This window comes from Macaca mulatta, chromosome 2, assembly GCF_049350105.2.
Source record: "Macaca mulatta isolate MMU2019108-1 chromosome 2, T2T-MMU8v2.0, whole genome shotgun sequence".
Taxonomy (NCBI): Eukaryota; Metazoa; Chordata; class Mammalia; order Primates; family Cercopithecidae; genus Macaca; species Macaca mulatta.
In genome coordinates, this window is record NC_133407.1 from 158,957,237 (window position 1) to 158,977,589 (window position 20,353).

The 20,353-nt window shown below is 48.5% G+C and overlaps 1 protein-coding gene and 2 long non-coding RNA genes across 8 annotated transcripts in view; 2 read left to right on the forward strand and 1 right to left on the reverse strand.

Annotated features, from left to right (window-relative positions):
- The window catches only part of ITGB5 (integrin subunit beta 5), a 131,482-nt gene that overhangs the window by 92,757 nt on the left and 18,372 nt on the right, over positions 1 to 20,353 (forward strand). For all 6 annotated transcript variants that reach the window (XM_077990904.1, XM_077990906.1, XM_077990902.1 and 3 more), the window contains 1 exon segment: positions 6,058 to 6,487. In XM_077990904.1, the coding sequence (XP_077847030.1) occupies positions 6,058 to 6,487 (430 nt within the window).
- Positions 7,374 to 18,699, forward strand: LOC144339386 (uncharacterized). The gene is made up of 2 exons (XR_013414367.1): positions 7,374 to 8,262; positions 18,625 to 18,699. It is a non-coding gene; the product is annotated as an uncharacterized LOC144339386 (long non-coding RNA).
- Positions 7,454 to 12,418, reverse strand: LOC144339383 (uncharacterized). The gene is made up of 2 exons (XR_013414364.1): positions 9,268 to 12,418; positions 7,454 to 8,108 (listed from the first exon to the last, which is right to left on the reverse strand). It is a non-coding gene; the product is annotated as an uncharacterized LOC144339383 (long non-coding RNA).

Here is a 20,353-nt window from a genome sequence, read left to right on the forward strand (position 1 = left end):
CTGTCTAAGGGCCACGGTCACATGGCCTCAGCTCCACTGCGAGGGCTGTGGGGTTTTTGTTTTCTGTGGACGAAGACAGGCTGGCACAGGGCAGTGGCCACTCTGCTCTTCAGAGCCAGACATGATTCTGTTCACAAGGGCCACACCAGGCCATGCAGGCCAGGAGAGGCAGCTCTCTTGAGGAGAGCTGAAGGCCATCAGGGGCAGAACTGGCTCCATCATTTGTAGGTTCCAGTGCAAAATGAAAATATGGGGTCCATGTTCAAAAATCATTAAGAATTCCAGCACAGCAACCACAGAGCATTAAAGTAAGCATGGGCCCTTCTGAGTGGGGGGACCCTGTGACTGCACAGGCATATATGTGCCAGAGAGCCGGCCCTGGCACGGGGAGTTGAGGGGCTTTCCCTTTGCAATGAAGGAGAGGGGTCTGTCAATTCCTCTGATCCCCAAGACAGAAGGGGTGCACTTACAGCTGGGACCAGTCTGGTTTTCTTAACCCTGGCCCAAGAAGGCAAACTTTCCATCCCTTCTCTCAGGCTGAACTGTCTCCAAAGCATTGACAGTTGGGCTTTGGCAAGCGGAGGTGCTACTGAGTGTGTATATCCCTCTGGACGTGTGTTCCAAAGCCATACATTTCAGAACTTGCCAGTGACTGTGCTGACATCCACTCGTACTCAGTAAGTGTTTATGTACCAAATCCCATGCTCACTCAGAATGGACAGATGAGGCCACAGATCAGGGATCTAGTGGAGGAAATAATGTGCAGAGGAGTCAGCTCCGTAGAGGGTGACAAGTGCTGTGGGAAAGCCAGGTGTGGCACTGCAGGAACCCAAGGAAGAAGGGCCCAGCACTGCAGAGGGAGCTGTTGGAGCTGAGGCCCAGAGCACCAGTAGGAGTTTCCCAGACAGAGAAAGAGGGGGTGGGCTGGTCCCATCAGTGGGCCTGCCACGTGCATATTGGCAAGATATGTCTGCTAGGGTGTGAAGAGCATCGTCCTTTGGCCAGTGGAAAGCAGCTGATGGTGATGGCCATGGAGGCAAGAGGAGTGGGCTGAGGAGGGAGGGGAGAGTGGCTGGCTTGGGCCACAGTGGTGAAATATACCCGCCAACCTAAGGGGTCTGGCCATTGTTTGGTAAGTGGGTTCCATTCTTTGGTGGCAGGAGTTGAGAGGGCTATGGGCAAGTCAGGGAATGGTGGTGGGGGTAGACAAGAATACCGAGCATAGCTGGAGGGTCTGGGGATGCCCCTGGAGAAGAAGGATTAGGAAAAGCAGGCAGGGTTCAGCTGTCATCAGGGATCTCAGGGTCTGGCCTGTGGACAAGGACACAGCCCGTGTGAGGGCCAGCCAGATGGACCTCGCCTCCTCATTATCACAACTTCCTGCAGAGGTGGAGGAGGTGCAGGCTGTGGTTCTGTGACAACCCTGTGTGCTCTGGGTCAAGATAGATGTCTAGCAAGAAGCAGGAGAGGTGGCAAGGGCTGAGGGGCAGGGATGTCCTCAAAGAGAAATAGGCTTAAATCAAACCTTGAAAGCCCCAAATCCAATGAGATTCTCTTTCCCAGTTTTCCATTGTTTCCCTAGTTTTCCTCCCTGTATCCTACACCAACCATCAAAAGTCAGTTTACTTAGGAACTGGCTTCAGCAAATCAGTATGCAAGTGGCTGGCTGTGAGGCTAGCATGGACGCCCAGCACAAAGCAGCCAGTGAACCCCGTCGTGGACTTCCCACAGCACCCCCTCCCTGCTCCTGTCCATTCCTTGGGGCCCTGTAGCCTGTGCCCATCCCAGCTCCTTTTTTGTTGAGATCTGAGCAGATTTGGCATTTGCATTGGATAGCCCTGGATCTGGTGGGTTCGGGTGGGGGCTGGGCAGCCCTTTTGAAAGGGTACATCAGGCCAGCAGCCCCACAGGGGAACTAGGAGAATCCCAATGAAGTTCTAATAACAAGACTGGGCGGGAGGGCTGCTGTGTCTGTGACCTTCCTCTGGAATCTCGGAGCTAGTGAATGGAAAGTCTCCAGGAACTGGGGAGCCTTCAGTATCAGTTGAAGTTCTCAGGAATCAGGGAAGGGACTCGAAGAGGCCTCATTCCAGCTGCCTTCCAGCCTCTCTGGATTCTTTCCAAATCCAGTAGGGAAAATGGACCCTCTGAAAGGAGGGGTAAGTGAACAGATTTCTTTGCTGGTCCTGAAGTGCTTTTTATAGCACTTCCTGTGCCCAGCAGGAGCTGAGACCCAGTGGCTGAAATAGACAGAACATTCTCTGGTTATCAGGCATCTGGCTGCACTCCAGGCTGCACAGGGCCAGACAGATAGCACCTCACTTGGACCGAAGCCTTGGCTGGGGAAGGCCTCAGGACCTGCTTGAAAGCTGGACCCTCCTTGTTTGCCCAGCTGGGCAGACAGTGCCTGAATGTTTCTACATGCTGGTGATTGGGCACCAGCACTTTAGGGGTGCCCTAACCTCCCACTTTCTCCCCGACACATCAGCAAGATTCTGGAGACTTAACTCTCACTTTCATTGCTTTAACCCCAAGGCAGGCAAGTTTCCATGGGAGAAGGTTTTACTCACAGGTGTGCACTCCCCACAGTCTTTCAATACTAAATGCCTTTGACCCTTGGTCCAGGTCATTCCTCTGTAGTTTATTCAGTTTCTGACCTGCAGATGCCTCTGCGGGCCACAGGCTTTTCATTGAACAAGTCCAGCAAGTTGTAGCCCTAGGAGTACAGGGTTTCAGCGGTAACTTGAAGCAAGCTACAGGTAGCTTCAAGCATGTCACTGTAGTGGGAGCTTCCAGCAAGTAGTAATAGGAGATGCAAGCAAGTTTCTCTCTGGGCCTCAGAAGGGAGGGATGGCATCTGCTCCTCAAAAACTCCATTCACCTCTGCATTCTTGATGGCCCCATGGGTGGCTTCGAGCAGGCATAGTCCCCACCCCCATCCCATCTGTAGGCTCAAATCATTCTCAGCCCATGGCAGAAAGATGTGGAGATGCCTCTGGTCACCACTTTGGGGATCACCATCAAGGGGTCCCTTTAGTAAGCCAGGCTGGCTCTCCCTCCGTACCCCGATGAGGTAGACCTCATTCCCCCTTCTAGGAGGTGATATGCTAAGGAGAGCACAGGCCCTGCTTTAGGCCTGGCCCCACTCCTCCTCAGCTGTGTGACCGTGATTAAATCCACCAATCCTGTTTTCTCTCTGGTAAAGTGAGGACACTTCCTTCTAGGGCATTTAAAAGAGACGCTTGTGGAAAAGTCCAGCACAGTGCCTGGTACATAGTAGGTACTTGGCAACTAATAACTATTAGTGGTTTTGTTTTGTTTTGATTTGTTCTTTTTGAGACAAGATCTCACTCTGTCGTCCAGGCTGGAGTGCAGTGACATGATCATGGCTCACTGCAACCTCCCCCTCCCGGGCTCAAGCAGTCCTCCCACCTCAGCCTTCTGAGTAGCTGGGACCACTGGCATGTGCCAAAACGCCCAGCTAATTTTTCATACTTTTGGTAGAGATGGGGTTTTTCCATGTTGTCCAGGCTGGTCTCAAACTCCTGGCCTCAAGTGATCCTCCCAGTCTGCCCACCTCAACCTCCCAAAGGGCTGGAATTACAGGCGTGAGCTAGTATGCCCGTCCTATTCATGTTATCCTTTAACCAATTTCATTGTCCAAGTGGATTGAATCTTTACTTACCTTGAGAGACTCCCTGTACCTCGAGACCTTGGAACTTAGCCTTGGAATTGTTTCTGTCAACCTTTCCCCTTTGCCTCCTCCTGCTCTTCCTACCCCACAGAGATGGAAGGTGAGGTGGAGCTAGCCCAAGCTGTGCAGCTGGCCTGGTCCCCCGATTGTCTTCTGATCCTGTGCTCCTAGCTATCCTCAGCTCACCTATCCAAAAGCCTCTCCTGTTGAACCTCTTGGCTAATGCTGAGTCCTGGGTGTCTGTCGTCAAGCCTTTGAAGCAGCAGTTTGCTGCCACGCAGGACTTTCTGCAGGACTTAGAGAGCAGGATCCATCTTCCTGCTCAGTCCCATACCCTCTACCCTCTCCCCGTGTCCTTAGATGTCACAGCATCTGAAGGGAGGCCTTTTAGAACCAGTAAAAATCTCAAAGTAATAGGGATCTATATGTTTAGAAACAGGTATTTATAATGTTCTCAAAAAACGAACATCGTGGGCCAGGCACAGTGGCTCACGCCTGTGATCTCAACACTTTGGGAAGCTGACGCGGGTGGATCACTTGAGGTCTGCAGTTCAAGCTGACCTGCCTGGCCAACACAGTGAAACCATGTCTCTACCGAAGATACAAAAATTAGCCAGGCATGGTGGCAGGCACCTGTAATCCCAGCTATTCGGGAGGCTGAGGTGGGAGAATCGCTTGCACCCGGGAGGCAGAAGCTGTAGTGAGCCGAGATGGTGCCACGGCACTCCAGCCTGGGTGACAGAGAGAGACTCTGTCTCAAAACAACAACAACAAAAACATTGTTACCTGAAGATTGTCCAGTAAATCAGGTGAATGATGACATTTTAAAAATTAGCTGTAATGACTGGGTGCAGTGGCTCATGCCTGTAACCCCAGTGCTTTGGGACGCCAAGGTGGGTGGATCACGAGGTCAGGAGATCCTGGCCAACATGGTGAAACCCCATCTCTACTAAAAATACAAAAATTAACTGGGTGTGGTGGCGCGCACCTGTAATCCCAGCTACTTGGGAGTCTGAGGCAGGAGAATTACTTGAACCCAGGAGGTAGAGATTGCAGTGAGCTGAGAGCACGCCATTGCACTCCAGCCTGGCAATAGAGCAAGACTCCACCTCAAAAAAAAAAAAGCTTTATTCCAACCCAAATAATAGAATTAAGAATAGTAATAGCTGAAAGTGGCTTCTAACCTATTCTGAGCTTCAGAATGATCTGAGGAGCCTTTTGAAAAATAAAGACATTTGGACCTAGATCCAGTGAGTCCGTTTGTGGGATGGGCCAGGCCTCTGTCTGTTTAGGGAGTAAGGGAGAACCCACCCCTGAGTAAAACTTCACAACAGCATTTCATCAGGGTGCACAGGCCACCTGTCTATGTGTCTTCATAGAATCCACAGTGCCTTGCTCCGAGGGACCTGCTGAGTGATTCAAACCTCACATGGCTCTCCTCAGGGGGGTGAGGAGAGGGTGGGGGAGTCAGGCTCTAGTTCCTGAATCAGACCAAGCCTCATCCTTGCTTTCCCTCCATCCCAGCCCTGTGGGCAGCTGACAGGCATCTGCCACCCAGCCAGGCCCACCTTGAGCCTGTTTCCAAGGCAAGCTGTGAGAAGCTCCTGAATGAGAAACACTTCCTTATATATTCTGTTTAAAAAGAAAAGGTCTGTCCATGTGCACAGTGCATTTCATCAGTGGCGACTCGTCTTTAAGACCTCAGGGCATGGGGGGATTGTGAAAGATGCAGCTATGACAAGCACTCACAGAGGAGGAATTGGGGCACGGGGGGCTCGGGGGTGTCTGAAGAACAAGCTCTGGAGTCAGCTGAGCCCTTTGCCAGCAGGCACGGAGCCCTCTCTACGGTGGGCCAGGTGGGTCCCCTTCACCCAGCACCCTGTGAGAGTGCCACCATGCTCCTGCATCTAGCATCATGCCTCGCACAGAGGCAGTGCCCAGGAAATATTTGTCCACTGAATGACTTTTTAAATGAGAAGAGAAGAGGCATCTGCAGTGGGGCTGGGAAGAGGATAGGATAAAAGAGAAAAGAAAGGGAGAACAAGAACTGTGTGAACTCAAGGAAGCCCTGTATCTTTCTGCAGAGGTCCATTTCCTCAGGGTCATGAGGATGCAAAGAGATAATGAATCTTTAAAAAATCGTCTGTCAAATGTGAGCCCACCTGCACATTCTGTTCTCCAGGAATTGTGGGAGCTTGCTGGTTCTGAGGTCTCTTCCTACTCAGGCCACCTCGGTGGTTCTACCTGTGTGCATGGAGAGGGCTGGAGTTCGCAGCTGCTCTTCATCAACGGCCCTGCCCCTGAGTGAATGGGAGACCCTGACTTGCCACAGCCATGACGTCCCCTCTCTTTCTTCTGCCCAGGCATCTTTTGAGGTGTCAGTGGAGGCCCGAAGCTGCCCCAGCAGACACACAGAGCACGTGTTTGCCCTGCGGCCGGTGGGATTCCGGGACAGCCTGGAGGTGGGGGTCACCTACAACTGCACGTGCGGCTGCAGCGTGGGGCTGGAACCCAACAGCGCCAGGTGCAGCGGGAGCGGGACCTATGTCTGCGGCCTGTGTGAGTGCAGCCCCGGCTACCTGGGCACCAGGTGTGAGTGCCAGGATGGGGAGAACCACAGCGTGTACCAGAACCTGTGCCGGGAGGCAGAGGGCAAGCCACTGTGCAGTGGGCGCGGGGAGTGCAGCTGCAACCAGTGCTCCTGCTTTGAGAGTGAGTTCGGGAAGATCTACGGGCCTTTCTGTGAGTGCGACAACTTCTCCTGTGCCAGGAACAAGGGAGTCCTCTGCTCAGGTAAGTGTCCCCAGCAAGCGCTTTAGCTCTGAGCCAGGCCCAGATGCTGTTAGGACACCCTCCCAAAGCCTGCCTTTTACTCGGTGGTGGTAGAAAGTGTCACTACCATGGCTCTCCTTGGAGAAGACAGTGGGCCAGCCTTGCTGCCCGTAGGCAGGAGGTGGGGACCAGTGTGCAGAATACAAAAGCAGAAGGCATTGCCATAAATTGCGGACTCTCAGAGTTCGAGGGGCCTGCCTGTGGGTCATCTACCTTACTTCCCAATTCATGCAGGACTGGCCTGCACAGCATTCCTGACAGGTGGAGATGGTCAGCCTCTTCTTGATTGCCTCCTCGGATGGGGAGCTCACTGGGGCTGGTAGTGGCCATCTGCCCCTTAGCCAATGGATTCATATCTTATTGCTGCTCCCACAGCTCACCACAAACCTGCTGGCTCAAAATGATACACATTTAATCCATTACAGTTCTGGAGGCCAGAAGTCTGAAATGGATCTTATTTGGCTAGAATCAAGGTGCCAGCAGGGCTGCACACCTCTTAGAAGCTCCAGGGGAGGGTTTGTGTCCTGGCCTTTTCCAGTTCCTAGAGGCCACCTGTATTCTTTGACTTGCAGCTCCTTCTTCCATTTTCAAAACCAGCAGAGTAACATCCTCTAATCTCTCTGACTCTGACCTCTGCTTCTGTTGTCACATCCTTCTCCCTCTCCTGTGGACCCTCGTGGTTACAAGGGACCCTCAGTCGAACCCTGGAAGGTCTCCCTATCCCCAGGTCCTCAGCTTACTCACACCTGCACTGTCCCTTTCACCATGTAAGGCCACACAGTCACAGGGTCCAGGGATTAGGATGTGGACATCTCTGGGGCTCTTATTTTTCCTGTCAGAAATCCCCCTTTTTTTTTTTTTTCTGAGAGGGAGTCTCACTCTGTTGCCTGGGCTGGAGTGCAGTGGCACGATCTCGACTCACTGCAACCTCTGCCTCCCGAGTAGCTGGGATTATAGGCGCCCGCCACCACACCCGGCTAATTTTTGTATTTTTAGTAGAGACAGGGTTTCACCATGTTGGCCAGGCTGGTCTTGAACTCCTGACCTCAAGTGATCCACCCACCTCAGCCTCCCAAAGTGCTGGGATTACAGGCGTGAGCCACTGTGCCTGGCCCAGAATTGCTCTTTATATTGAAGAGAAACTTGTTTCTCAATAGCTTCCACCCAATGGTTACCATTCTAGAGTCCCTCTTCCACGTCACAAGCTGTCAAACATCTAAAAGCTTCTTTATGGTTCTGTGTTCTCTCTTCTGATGTAGGCTAGACACCGCAAGTCTCTTCCTTGTCTGAGGGTGCTATCATTTGAAGCATGCTTCACAGAATCGAGCGTGTTACTTGTCATGCTGGATAATGAGGGCTTGGTCCAGGGTTCAGCAGAGCATTTGTTTCCTGTGATTTGGACATTCCACTTCCGTGGATGCACCCTGACAATACATTCACCTTTCCTTTTCCTTTTCCTCTTCCTTCCTTCCTTCCTTTTTCTTTGTTTTGAGATGAAGTCTCGCTTTGTCGCCCAGGCTAGAGTGCAGTGGCGCAATCTCAGCACACTGCAACCTGTGCCTCCTGGGTTCAAGCAATTCTCCTGTCTCAGCCTCCTGAGTAGCTGGGATTACAAGCACCCACCACCACCCCAGCTATTTTTTTCTATTTTTTTGGTAGAGATGGGGTTTCACCATGTTGGCCAGGCTGGTCTTGAAGTCCTGACTCAGGTGATCCACCGGCCTTGGCCTCCCAATGTGCTGGGATTACAGGCATGAGCCACTGTGCCCGGGCCACCTTTTCTTTCTGTTAAACAGTCACAATACACTCTTGAGCTGGTTTTTAACTTCACTACCAAAAGTTTGAGGCTTTTTATTTATTTTATTTTTTAGAACTGTGGTTCAGAAGGAGAGGTACTTTTTTAGTGCGTTGTGTTGGAGCTCTTAATTTTCTGAATCTAAACACAGGACTTTACATTGATTCCAGTTAAATGACAAGTTGGCAGTTCCTACTCTGGTATTGCATTCTGATTAAATCCTTCAAAATTGTATCTCAAATTTTATCCAACACCATGCGACCTGTAAAGGTAGTAAGTAAACAGTTTTAGGCAGGGCTGTGGTTTCTTCTACACATCGTTTATTCTGTAGTTTCTAGGGCTCCCTCCTTAAGAATGGTCTTCCAACTGGGATGGGTGGATTTGAAAGGAACTAAGGGTTCAGCTGGGAAAGAAAGCACAAGGTGTATCTGAAGCAAACCAGGAATGTGCAGATACTCCGTCCTATGGGAGGAAGAATTGTACCTCCACGCAGGGTTGCACAGACGTGGGTTAGCAAGGGAAGCTTCCTGGAGCAGACTGCCATGAGACAAGCGTGAGTACACCCATGGGTGTCATGGGACCAGCAGGTCTAAAACTTGAGTTGCCCTGGAAAGTGCAGGACTTAGTAATGTCATCGCAGAGTAAAGTAGGTGGGAAAATCAGGATTCGACATGCCAAGCATGCAACAGGGATCAACGCTTTCCCCAGCAGAGTGATGATAGGTTGGTCTTAGCTGGATGGTTCTATCTGGTTACTAGAAAAAGTTTGGGCTAGGCCGGGCGCGGTGGCTCAAGCCTGTAATCCCAGCACTTTGGGAGGCCGAGACGGGCGGATCACGAGGTCAAGAGATCAAGACCATCCTGGCTAACACGGTGAAACCCCGTCTCTACTAAAAAATACAAAAAACTAGCCGGGCGAAGTGGCGGGCGCCTGTAGTCCCAGCTACTCGGGAGGCTGAGGCAGGAGAATGGCGTAAACCCGGGAGGTAGAGCTTGCAGTGAGCTGAGATCCGGCCACTGCACTCCAGCCTGGGCGAGAGAGCGAGACTCCGTCTCGGGGAAAAAAAAAAAAAAAAAAGAAAAAGTTTGGGCTCAATAGCGGGAGGCCTGGGCCTAAGTCCCATCATACCATATCTGCTGGTGTGACTTGGGCACAGAGTTGTTATGAGGAATAAGAGATGTGCGTGAAGCACCCAGCACATTGCCTGGCACAAAAGGAAGACACACCCAATGCCGGCTCCTCTATGAGTCAGTGCCACACCACTCTAGGGGGGGGCCGCACCTGCTGCCTGGTGTGCAGGAGGGCCCTGCCTTCTCCCAGACAGTCCCCAGGCTTTGCCTGAAAAATTCCGGGGTGGTGGAATGGAGTTTCCATTCCTCTTAGTAGCCACAGTAAAAGTTCTAAGCAGCCTGGCAGGCTTTTTAGCAGCTTTTCTTTTAAAGAAATATTAGCAAACATGACAGAAGTCGTCCCTCCTTCCCCTTCAGGAGCCTGAAATAACCCTCTGGTATGTCTTCACCCTAGAATCCTGCATGTGTCCATGCAGCCTGAGAGCAAGGGCGTCTGAGTCAGATGCTGTGTGCACGGTTCGTCTCCACAGTTCATCAGGCTGTGGCCTTGGTTGTCTTGGACTTTGGCTTTTCCTGTCTGCTAAGATGGGCCAACACCACTTGTTTCTGCATTATTTTGAGAATTGAAGGAGAAGACAGAGATGAAGGCCCTGGCCTGGTGCTCAGTAGGGAACAGGACCCAGTGGATGTTAGATGCCTCCTCTGTCTCGCTGAGACTGGGCTTTCTCTGAGTACACAGCCTGGGAGACAGGACAAGTGGGAGATGAGGTATGAGAGGCCCTCAGTGGGGGAAAACTGGTCATTTTGGAAACAGGAATATTCCACAGCTGAGTGAACATGCAGCTTTTTTTACTCAATCATCAGAACCCACAGTCCTGAGTTAATCCTGCATTACAGAATTCTGCCAGACTTCATATCCAAAAACCCCTGGTGCTCTATCTCTTTCTCTTCCCTTCACCCCATACAATCCTGCGGGATTGGGAAATGCTCACATCATGGGGTAGAGAAACCAGAGGTTTGCCAAGCCCTTGAGGCTCCCAGATCAACGATGCCTCAAGTCACTAACTTCCCTGAGGTTGCAGAATGGAATGTCTTTTTTTCTTCCCCACTGGAAAAGCCATAGACAATCATTAAAGAAAACTTGAAAAATACAAGGAAGTTGATGGATGTGTGGCCAGTTGGTGCTGTCCATCTTCTTGGTGACCAGGAGTAATTTGGACCATCTGGGAAACCAGACCTCTTTTCACCCAGGCTGTTTCGTGTGCATCACTTCTGAGGCTGTGTGCTCAGTCAAGACCTTGCCAGAGAGTTGGGGGATTAGCCTTAGGTCAAGAATATTCTGAGCAGTAGTAAGAAATTTTAAAATCATCCACAATTTCATCACTCTTATTTTAAGAGATTAGTTTGTTTCCTTCTAAACTTTCTTCTAAGTTAGTGTATGTGTGTTTATGGCCTCATACAATTTTGTATCATGCTTTTTTTCCTATAATATTATATCCTAAGGAGCACTTGAATTTAAATTACTTTAGTAAATCGTTGATGAGAACATTTTGAGTGTCTTTCCATTGCAGCCCCAACTAACCTCCTCCACCTCTTCACTTTGAAAGCAGCAACTAGTTGAAACGTGACGCTATCCAAGTCTTTCCGGAGAAAATAGTTTCTGGAGTGAGGTCATTGTTGTTTGACAATTTTGGGAAAGACTTAGACTGAGTCCAGCTCCAGGCACGACTTGATAACATATGTGCATGCAGCAGCTTCTTGCACAGTGTTATAGCACCAGCCCTTGTCTCTCAAACCTTATAGCTCAGGAGGGGCTGTGAATGGATGGGTAAGGAATTCCAGTCCCTGGGTCCTTGGCACCTGTGGTCAGCATGAGGCTCACACTCCAGAACTGCGTGCGTTGGTTTTGAGCTCTTGGGTCACGGCTGCATCTGGAGTTGTTGTGGCGGAGAAGCCTGTTTTCCAGCCACCACTCTGCTCTTGAAGGTGCTGACTCAGAGACTCCCAAGCAGCTGACTTCAGCATTCTCTCACAGTTTTACACCCCCTCTTCCCTGCAGCCTGTCTTGGAAGGAAATTGTGTGGTTGTGGTCTGTCTTCAGAGTGGGGTTGAGGGGTGCACTTGAAGAAGTGGCTGAGGCAGAGCCAGGACCAGAGTAGGTAGGGTCACCCCAGAGAAACTCCTTCCACTTCACTGGACTCTCTTATCAATAGGAGGCTTACAGTCCTTGCCCCTACCAAGACAGGGCTGGGGGGAAAGTGCAAGAGATTCCAGGTTTGCAATATGTTATCCGTCATCAAAATGAGCAGTGAACAAATCCGACTAAGGTCTGGAAGCAATTGAACAACTCTGTTATTACTTTTGTGACACATTGTCATGGGAATGTGTGTGAGCTTGGGGCTCTTATGTCTTGGTTTCTAGAGGCAGCTTGACTTAGAGAATGGTTCTGTCCACAAACTGTTTCTGTGTGTTTGAGGGGAGCTTCCTGGGACCATCTTGAGGATTTGTTTTCTTTTGAGTCTCGTAAAGTATTGACCCATAGAATATGAGAAGCAGGACATGTTCTGTTCAGTTGTTTTTCGTGTAATAAAAGATTCTTGCTCAAACTTTCAGTTTCTTTGTTGGTTTCTGTGTCCAAACAGTGTATTTTCTGGGATTTGAGCTACTCCCTTGTGGTACACTGCCGGAGGTCAGTTTCAACCCAGATGCTTTCAGCCTTCTCTACGCTTAAAATGACTGCACTGGAGTACACTGAATCATTAGCTAATGGTCAGCCTCCTTCTTGGGTTCCACATAATGAGGAAATTTAAATCAAATAGGGTGTAGAATTTTGAACAGAGGCCTTTTGGTCTCGTAGCTTTAAGATCTCAAAAGCACCTCTGAGTAAGGTCTCATATATGCATCTCACCTTTATTTTACCCAAAGTTTGAGCAAGAATCTTTTATTATTATGTGGCAGACAACTAGAAGTCAAGGGGCATCCTCTGTTCTCTCCCAAATATTAAGAAAAAAAAAAGAAGAAGAAGAACAAGAAGCCTGGTACTAGTAGCATCATTCCTAGTGGGTCGGGACCAGCATCCAAGCATGGGTTCTGGATCTGGGCTAACAGTTCCCGGCCGATTTAGCAAAGTTCTGTTAACCCTGTCTAGTTAAAGGCTGTTCTGTTAACCTGTCTAGTTAAAGCCACTCCTGAGATTAAGACCACATCCTAGGCTTCTTGACTCTTGCCAAACAAAACACCTGCCATGGCAACAGTTATCCAGATACAGTTTTAAAAGTGTTTCTCCCCATATTTATATTGTTTTCTTTAGTAATATAATTTTCACACTCAGAATCAGTAGCCTGGCAGCTGTCCTGGGGGCCCAGGTTACTGCTATATCTCTGTCATTGCAATTGGCATATTTCACAAATGGCTTGTCACAGGACTGTCTTGAAGGTGACCTCTAAGACAGAGTTCTCCAAAAGTACCTTTTGTTTGTTTATTTGTTTTACAGTAGAGACAGGGTCTCCCTATGTTGCCCAGGCTGGTCTCAAACTCCTGGGCTCAAGGGATCCTCCCACCTCAGCATCCCAAAGTGCTGGAATTACAGGCCTGAGCTAAAAGCACCTTTTGAATGAACCTAGATTGGACATATTTAATCTCCAGGAAAGGGACCTCTTGGCTGGATCACCACCACTGTGTGCCCCTGGTAGGAGCACCTAGAAGTTCTTCAGGTTTTTCCACATACATTAATCTCTGCTCAGTTTGATGTTTACCCAGATGCTTCTAGCAAATACAAGGATGCAAAATGTATCTTCCAGAGAAAGGACCCCTCTCTCCCAAAGGAAGCCCCCAGGCAGAGCTTCAGAAACCAATATAGCAATTTCTCTCACCTAATATCATAAAAATCCTAAATATGTACATGACCGTAAGGGCCAGGAGAGTCCCGTTCCATTTTGGAACAGGTGGCTCTGAGAACAGAATTTGTGACAGGATTCTTCAATAACTGTCATCATAAGGAATGAGACACCTGTGAGTGGAAGTAATACTTCTGCAGGATACTACATACAGGGTGGCTAAGGACAATGCATGTTCCTTAGGCAATGATAACACAGGCAGAGCTGCCAGAAACCATGTCAGTAACCAGCACAGAGATGTTTCTCCTTGTCCCCTGCCCAGGAATACTTCAAAAGCCTTTGGAGGCCTCCTTATATAATGGAAAGGAAATGGCTTTGGAATGCGGGAATGCAGCAAACCTAGATTTTTTTATTTATCAAATAAGGAGGAAAAACCTACCCCAGAAGGGAGTTGTGAGGAACCAACAGGACAGTGTCTATAAAGCTCCTTGCAGGGGCCCTACCACCAGGGGCACTGAGTGCATTGTTCTCCCCGGGGGCTGGATGCAGTGGCTCACACCTGTAACCCTAGCACTTTGGGAGGCCAAGGTGGTGGGTGGATTGCTTGAGCTCAGGAATTCAAGACCAGCCTGGGTAACATAGCAAGACCCTGTCTCTACAAAAAATTATCCAGGCATGTGCCTGTGGTCTCAGCTACTTGGAAGGCTGAGGTAGGAGGATCGCTGGAGCCCAGCAGGTGGAGGAGGTTGTAGTGAGCAGAGATCACACCACTGCACTCCAGCTTGGGCAACAGAGTGAGATCCTATCTCAAAAAAAGAAAAAAGAATTCCATCTGTTTCTAGCCACTACTCAAGTTGAAAGGCAAAAAGGTACCAAAATGTAGGGCTTGTGATCCTATAATGAAATAATGCATCTTTTAAACCAGTCACATGAGCCATCTGGGCTGCTCATCTCTGGAGTCAGCCAGCCTCTTGCAGCTTGTGGTTGGAGAAACCAGAGCTTTGGAAAAACCAGAGCTTAATAAGTATCTGATCTGAGACAATGCAGCTACAAATATAGAAACAACAATCTCTCATTGAAGGTCATTTTGTGTTAGGCAGGTTGCCGCATTCATCTCATTCAACAAAAGTTCATTGAGCATTCTTCATAAGCCAAGTGTTGTACTGGCTGCCAGGGATATACAGCTGGAGTTTCAGTCTTGAATTAATTTCTAAATTTTTATTGCCCCTGGAATTTTCCGCCTCTTCTCTTGAAACTTTCTGGAAATGAAGAATGGGAACATGAATCATCTTATGCTTCTACCTTTACCATTCAGACTTGTTTGAGATCTTGAAAGACAAAAAACAGAGTGTTGGGAAGCATTTTGAGAACCTGCCTTCTCGGTGCTCTGAGCTTAGCTCAGTAAATGGAGTTTTTTCACTGCTTTTGCTTACCACTCAGATCCTGTGTCTAGAAACATCTTAAGCAACAATTCACCTGTGATTCTGAAAATCTAAGCATTGGGCCTCCCCTCACTGTCCACCTCCCTCTACTTAGGAAGAAAAGTTTGCAAACAGAACCCTGTGGCAAGGATTCTATGTGTGCCTTTGAACTTCGGTCCTGGTGCTTAAGGTCATGAGGTTTTGGTTGTGAAGGAAATAATGACATTTAAAAAGCAAAGGAAAATACTAGGAAGACGTAAGAATGCCAAAGATAAGATCTTAGTCATGTAGGCTTGAGGTGTGGGTATTAGCCTTTTGATATTATAGGATAACATGTTGGAAATTTTTCCATGTTTAAATTTAAAACTGTGAGAGACCTCTGGTGGCTGAAATGGTTATTCTTAAGGATCCTTTCATTCCATTTCTTAGGGATTGAGCTGACACTTTGAGTTTGGTCTTGGTTTTAGATCCTTCAACATAGTTGGTTATTTATTGGCTTCTGCTGCTCAGTGCCTCTGGTGAGGTGGGGCAGGTCTGGATGGAGCTATGTTGATCTTTGGGGAGTGTCTGTCACGCTCAGAACACTGACCTAAGAGCTCCACCCAGATCCAAAAGCTCCCTTGAGTCTGGAAGTTGCTCCGAGTCTGATCTGCTCGAAGGTTTTCTTCCTCTTTCCAGGGCACCTTCCTGGGCTCTGACTGTTGCTCTCTGACCCAGAGGAGGGAAGCTGCTGTCACTCCACCCCATAGCCACCACCCCCAAAGTCTATCAGGTGAGTCCAGATGTCCCTAAGCTAAAGAAATATGAAACCCAGGTTGGTATGTTATTTGACATCGTGAAGTTGGCCTTTAGCAATAGGCAAAACTATAAAAACACAAGGATAATCTTTTTTTTTTTTTTTTTTTTAAAGAGACAGGGTCTTGCCCTGTTGACTAGACTGGAGTGCAGTGGTACACTGAATAGCCCACTGCAGCCTCTAACTCCTGGGCTGAAGCAGTCCTCCCTTCTCAGCCTTCCAAAGTGTTGGGATTACAGATGTGAGCCACCGCACCCAGCTGAGAATGTATTTTAATGGCCTTTTCACTATATTGAGATCATTTCCTTGGAAACAAACAGGCTCATTTATTAGTATTTTGCACTCATCATGAGCAAGCCCTAACTAGGAGGATTTTTTTTTTTTTTCATCTCATGCCTTTCCTAGCAGAGCCTGTCACACATGATGTGTCTACAGTGCATTGCCTGCTTCCACCGTTTACATTGGGGAAAATTGAGGCCCAGAATCTGAACTAGGGCTTCTTGTGATTTTTGATTATAGAGTCAGACAGGGAGAACCTTGCACTGCCTTTTGCAGGTAAACAATTAGCTCATTTCTACCTAAATTTACTTTTTTTGATTAGCTTAAGACCCTTCCCACCACCCTGGCACTTAGCCTACATTTTCCAAGTCCTACCTTATAAGCGTTCTTTATTTCTGTCAAAATTTTAGGCAATATTTAGCCCCTGTTTCCCTAAGTGAGTTTCTCTGCATTATGTAAGGATATGTCAGACACAGCGAACCAGGCCTGAAAGACACACGTGGACCAAGCAACTGGCTGAGGTGCTCATCGTTTCGTGACTATAATTTGATGAAAGACACAGAGCTCCTCTTAGTATTCAGTGGGTATCTGGCTGTTGTTATTGATGATGCTGAACCTACAAGTGCACCTTTGTCAGTTTCTTCTAATTTATAAAACGCCCTTGACATGAATGATCTCATTTACTTGTTGTTATTACTGTGCCAGGAGATTGGTGTGCTGTCACTCACCCTGCCCATGTGGGAGACTAAGGCTGAGAAGACTGGCATGTGGGCCACACTCCGCACTGAAATTTTGGGCCAAAAGTCTTGACCCAAACAAACAAAAAACAAACACAAGTCTACCTCCCCTAACCCTAGGGGGCTGCTCTTCTGCCGAGCAGCTGCTTCCCTGCCGTCTCATGGCTTGACTAGGGTCCCGGCAGCCAGGCTTCAGTGTGGCCTGCACATGGGACGTTCCAAACCACCTCCGTCCTTTGAGAATGCAGCTAGTCTCTGAACAGTGGCCAGCCTGGGGTGGAATATGGGAACTGTTAACCAACCACAACACCATGACAGTTTCCAGTTTGAAAATAGTAACCCTCGCATCCTGTTGCAGTGACCAAGAGGGTGGCGAGTTCACACTTTCCAGATGTGCTTGGCATTTCCCCAGAAGTGCCTGCCAGGCAGATTGGGCAGGTTAAGCCAAACCCAAGGTGTTGACCTGAAGTACCTCTGTTTCTTTTGGCTACAGCCTTCTGTTTTTCTTTCTGAATCAGCATTCTCGGGGTCCTAGAAGAGGACTATGGTTGATTTCACTCAGCTGGTTTTAGACTTCTTTGAAACTGGAAAGGTGAGTTCATTAAAGAACACAGGATTTTTCCATCTTTCCTCCACTGCCTTAATCTCCCTGTGACATGGCAGCTGGGCATCCGCATTGATTTTGGCTTTTTTGTTGTTGTTGTTGTTGTTGTTGTTGTTTGAGATAGGATCTCACTGTCTCTCCTAGACTGGCATGTGAATCACAGCTCATTGCAGGCTTGAACTCCTGGGCTCAAGCAGTCTTCCTACCTCAGCCTTCCAAGTAGCTGGGACTACAGGCATGTGCCACCATGCCTGGCTAATTTTTAATTTTTTTGTAGAGATGGGATCTCACTATGTTGCCCAGGCTGGTCTACAACTCCTGACTCAAGGGATCCTCCCACGTCAGCCTCCCAAACTGCTGGGATTACAGGTGTAAGCCACTGTACCCAGCTGGCATCAGCATTGAGAAATCAGGTGGCTAAGACTAGAAAGGCAAAGATAGACTTTGAGACGGTTCTGTTGCTTTTTACAGTGGAGTCTTAGCTTTCCAGCCAGTTCCATCATCTCAGAAAGTTAATGTTGAGGTTTGGAGAACCTTGGTTTAAAGCACCATCACCTTATTTTTTTAATAGTAGTGGTATTTTGCTACTCAGTTACAGAATGCCCCACGTGGTCTAGCCGATGAAGGACAAAGGGTGAGGGGCTTGTCAGGGCACTGCCTGTGGGGAAAGACCATCAGCTGACTGATGGGGCTGGTTTGTTAACAATATGCCATGGACAGAGGAGCAGCTGTCCCTGAGACTAAGGATGCGTCATAGTTTGTATCTCTAAAGAGCCTTTTGCTGGCGAAATCCAAACAATGTGCAAGAACAGTGGGAGATGCAAGGCTGCGATTTCAGTGTGACCACAACCATGTTCTGCCAGAGGAAAGAGAATTCTTAATCGTCTTCTTCTCATGTTACTCTGAAGTCTCTGGGTTTCTTGGACATTTGTTAAGAATCTGAAATATCTCAAGGATCACATTTAAGTTCTTCAGGTATCAATAATACTTCTGTTCCTTTTCTTATGTCCAGCATTGGATGTCTTCCCCCAGGGTTTGAGGTTTGTCCTGGTGATGTTGTCAACCACAGCCAACCAACAGCATGTTCTGAGCATCTTCTACACGCCTGACACCATGCTAGGCGTGGGGCACAGAAACATAAAACACAGGCTTTGATTGTGTGTGGGTTTGTAGGCTAATGAGATGAGGTAGACCAGCAAACAAACAAGTCCATCAGTGTGCTAAGTGATTCTGTACCTACGTCTCTTAACTAAGTCTCTGGTCAGCTTTTGAACATGCTCAGGTCTGTTTAATCTCTCTCTCTCTCTTTTTTTTTTTTTTTTGAGACGGCGTCTCACTCTCTTGCCCAGGGTGGAGTGCTGTGGTGCAATCTTGGCCCATTGCACCTCCACCATGATAAGCAATTATCATGTCTCAGCCTCTGGAGTAGCTGGGATTACAGGCGCCCACCACCACGCCAGGCTAATTTTTGTATTTTCAGTAGAGACAGGGTTTTGTCATGTTGCCCAGGTTTGTCTCGAACTCCTGACCTCAAGTGATTCACCCAACTCAACCTTTCAGAGTGCCGGGATTACAGGCGTGAGCCACCACGCCCAGCCTGTTTAATCTTAAAGTATTTAAAAAATAAAATAAAAAGGAAAATAAAAGAACAGACAATAAAAACCCTGCCATCAGCCTGCGCCACGCTCACTGTGAGCTCCTTTTTCCTCCGTATTCATGATCACAGTCTTCTTTTTTTTCTTTTTTCTTTTTTTTGAAACTGAGTTTCACTCTTGTCGCCCAGGCTAGAGTGCAGTGGTGCAATCTCAGCTCACTGCAACCTCCTCCGCCTCCTGGGTTCAAGCAATTCTCCTGCCCTCAGCCTCCTGACTAGCTGGGATTACAGGCATCCGCCACCACACCCAGCTAATTTTTGTATTTTTAGTAAAGACGGGGTTTTACCATGTTGGTCAGGCTGGTCTCAAACTCCTGACCTCAGGTGAGCCACCCACCTCGGCCTCCCAAAGTGCTGGGATTACAGCCGTGAGCCACCACGCCCAGCCCACAACCACATCCTTAAAACAGTTGTCTACACTTGCTGCCTTCCTTCGCTGCCCCCCCCTCAGTCTAATTTGGATTCAGTCCCGTAACTCCACTAAAATAGGTCTTCCCAGGTCCCCAGTGACCTTGTCTTGATAAATCTCATGGGCTCTCAGCCCTCATCGTACTTGACTTCTCAGCTGTAGTGGACTCTGTTGACCATGCCCTCCTCGAAATGCTCTCTTCCCATAGTGGTTAGGAGTATGGGCTTCTGGTCAAACAGATGTGGGTCAAATTCCAGCCCTGCTACCTGCCTGCTATGTGGTTTTGGATCAGTTACTTGGCTTCTCTATGCCTCATTTCCACATCTGTAAAAATTAGAGTAATAATTGTACCACAACATAGGGTTATTATTGGGAGGGCTAATGAATGAGATAATCCATGCAAAATGCTTAGGACCATGCCTAGCCTATTGTAAGAATTCCATAAAGTTTTACTATTATTAAGAGATTTTAATGGCTTGTTATCTCAGTGGAATTACAACTTCCCGGAAGGCAGTAAACATTGAAGTAAAACATACATTTCTCTATTGCACATTGACTAAGAATATGCCTGATCCTATAAGAAAGACAAGGTACTATTTCTCTCTTATCAGTGAGGCACCTGTACCGCTGCCCACAGCCAGCAGGTAGGTAGGTGAGGTTGCACGGCAGCACTGCTCAGAGAGGACTTCCCCAGCAGGTTTGAGGAGTTGCACATGGAGGGACAGGGGCAGGACCAAGGAGAGCAGGGGAGACGTTCCCCCAAAGCTGAGTTCTAGGGATGGTGCTAAGCAAGGGACAGGTGTGCTTTCTTTGCGAAAGAAACAGCCCTTAGTTGGCAAGTTCTCCAATCCGTAACTGCCCCCGGGCATGGTAATGCTGTTTACAAGTGCAGGAAACCCATGGTGAGAACAAAACTTTTCAAGAGCAACTTCTCTCTTGCCCTTGGAGGTTTATTCAGTTGCCACTGAGGTGCCTGGACCCAAGCTGAGATCCCTTGTGAGGGAGCTGGGAACACGTCCTGTGCATTTCAGAAATCTCTGTTCTTTACTTTTTGTAGAATCAACACCAGCGCATGGAGGGGAGAGGGAAAATAGTGGGATGGGCACATTGCCGTGGGGACCAGGCTTGGAGACACCCCGAGAACACGAGGCAGCACAGGCCAGGTGGGGACACATGAGGGCATGGGAGGACAAAGGGTGTGTTACGTAATCCCAACCTGCTTGTCA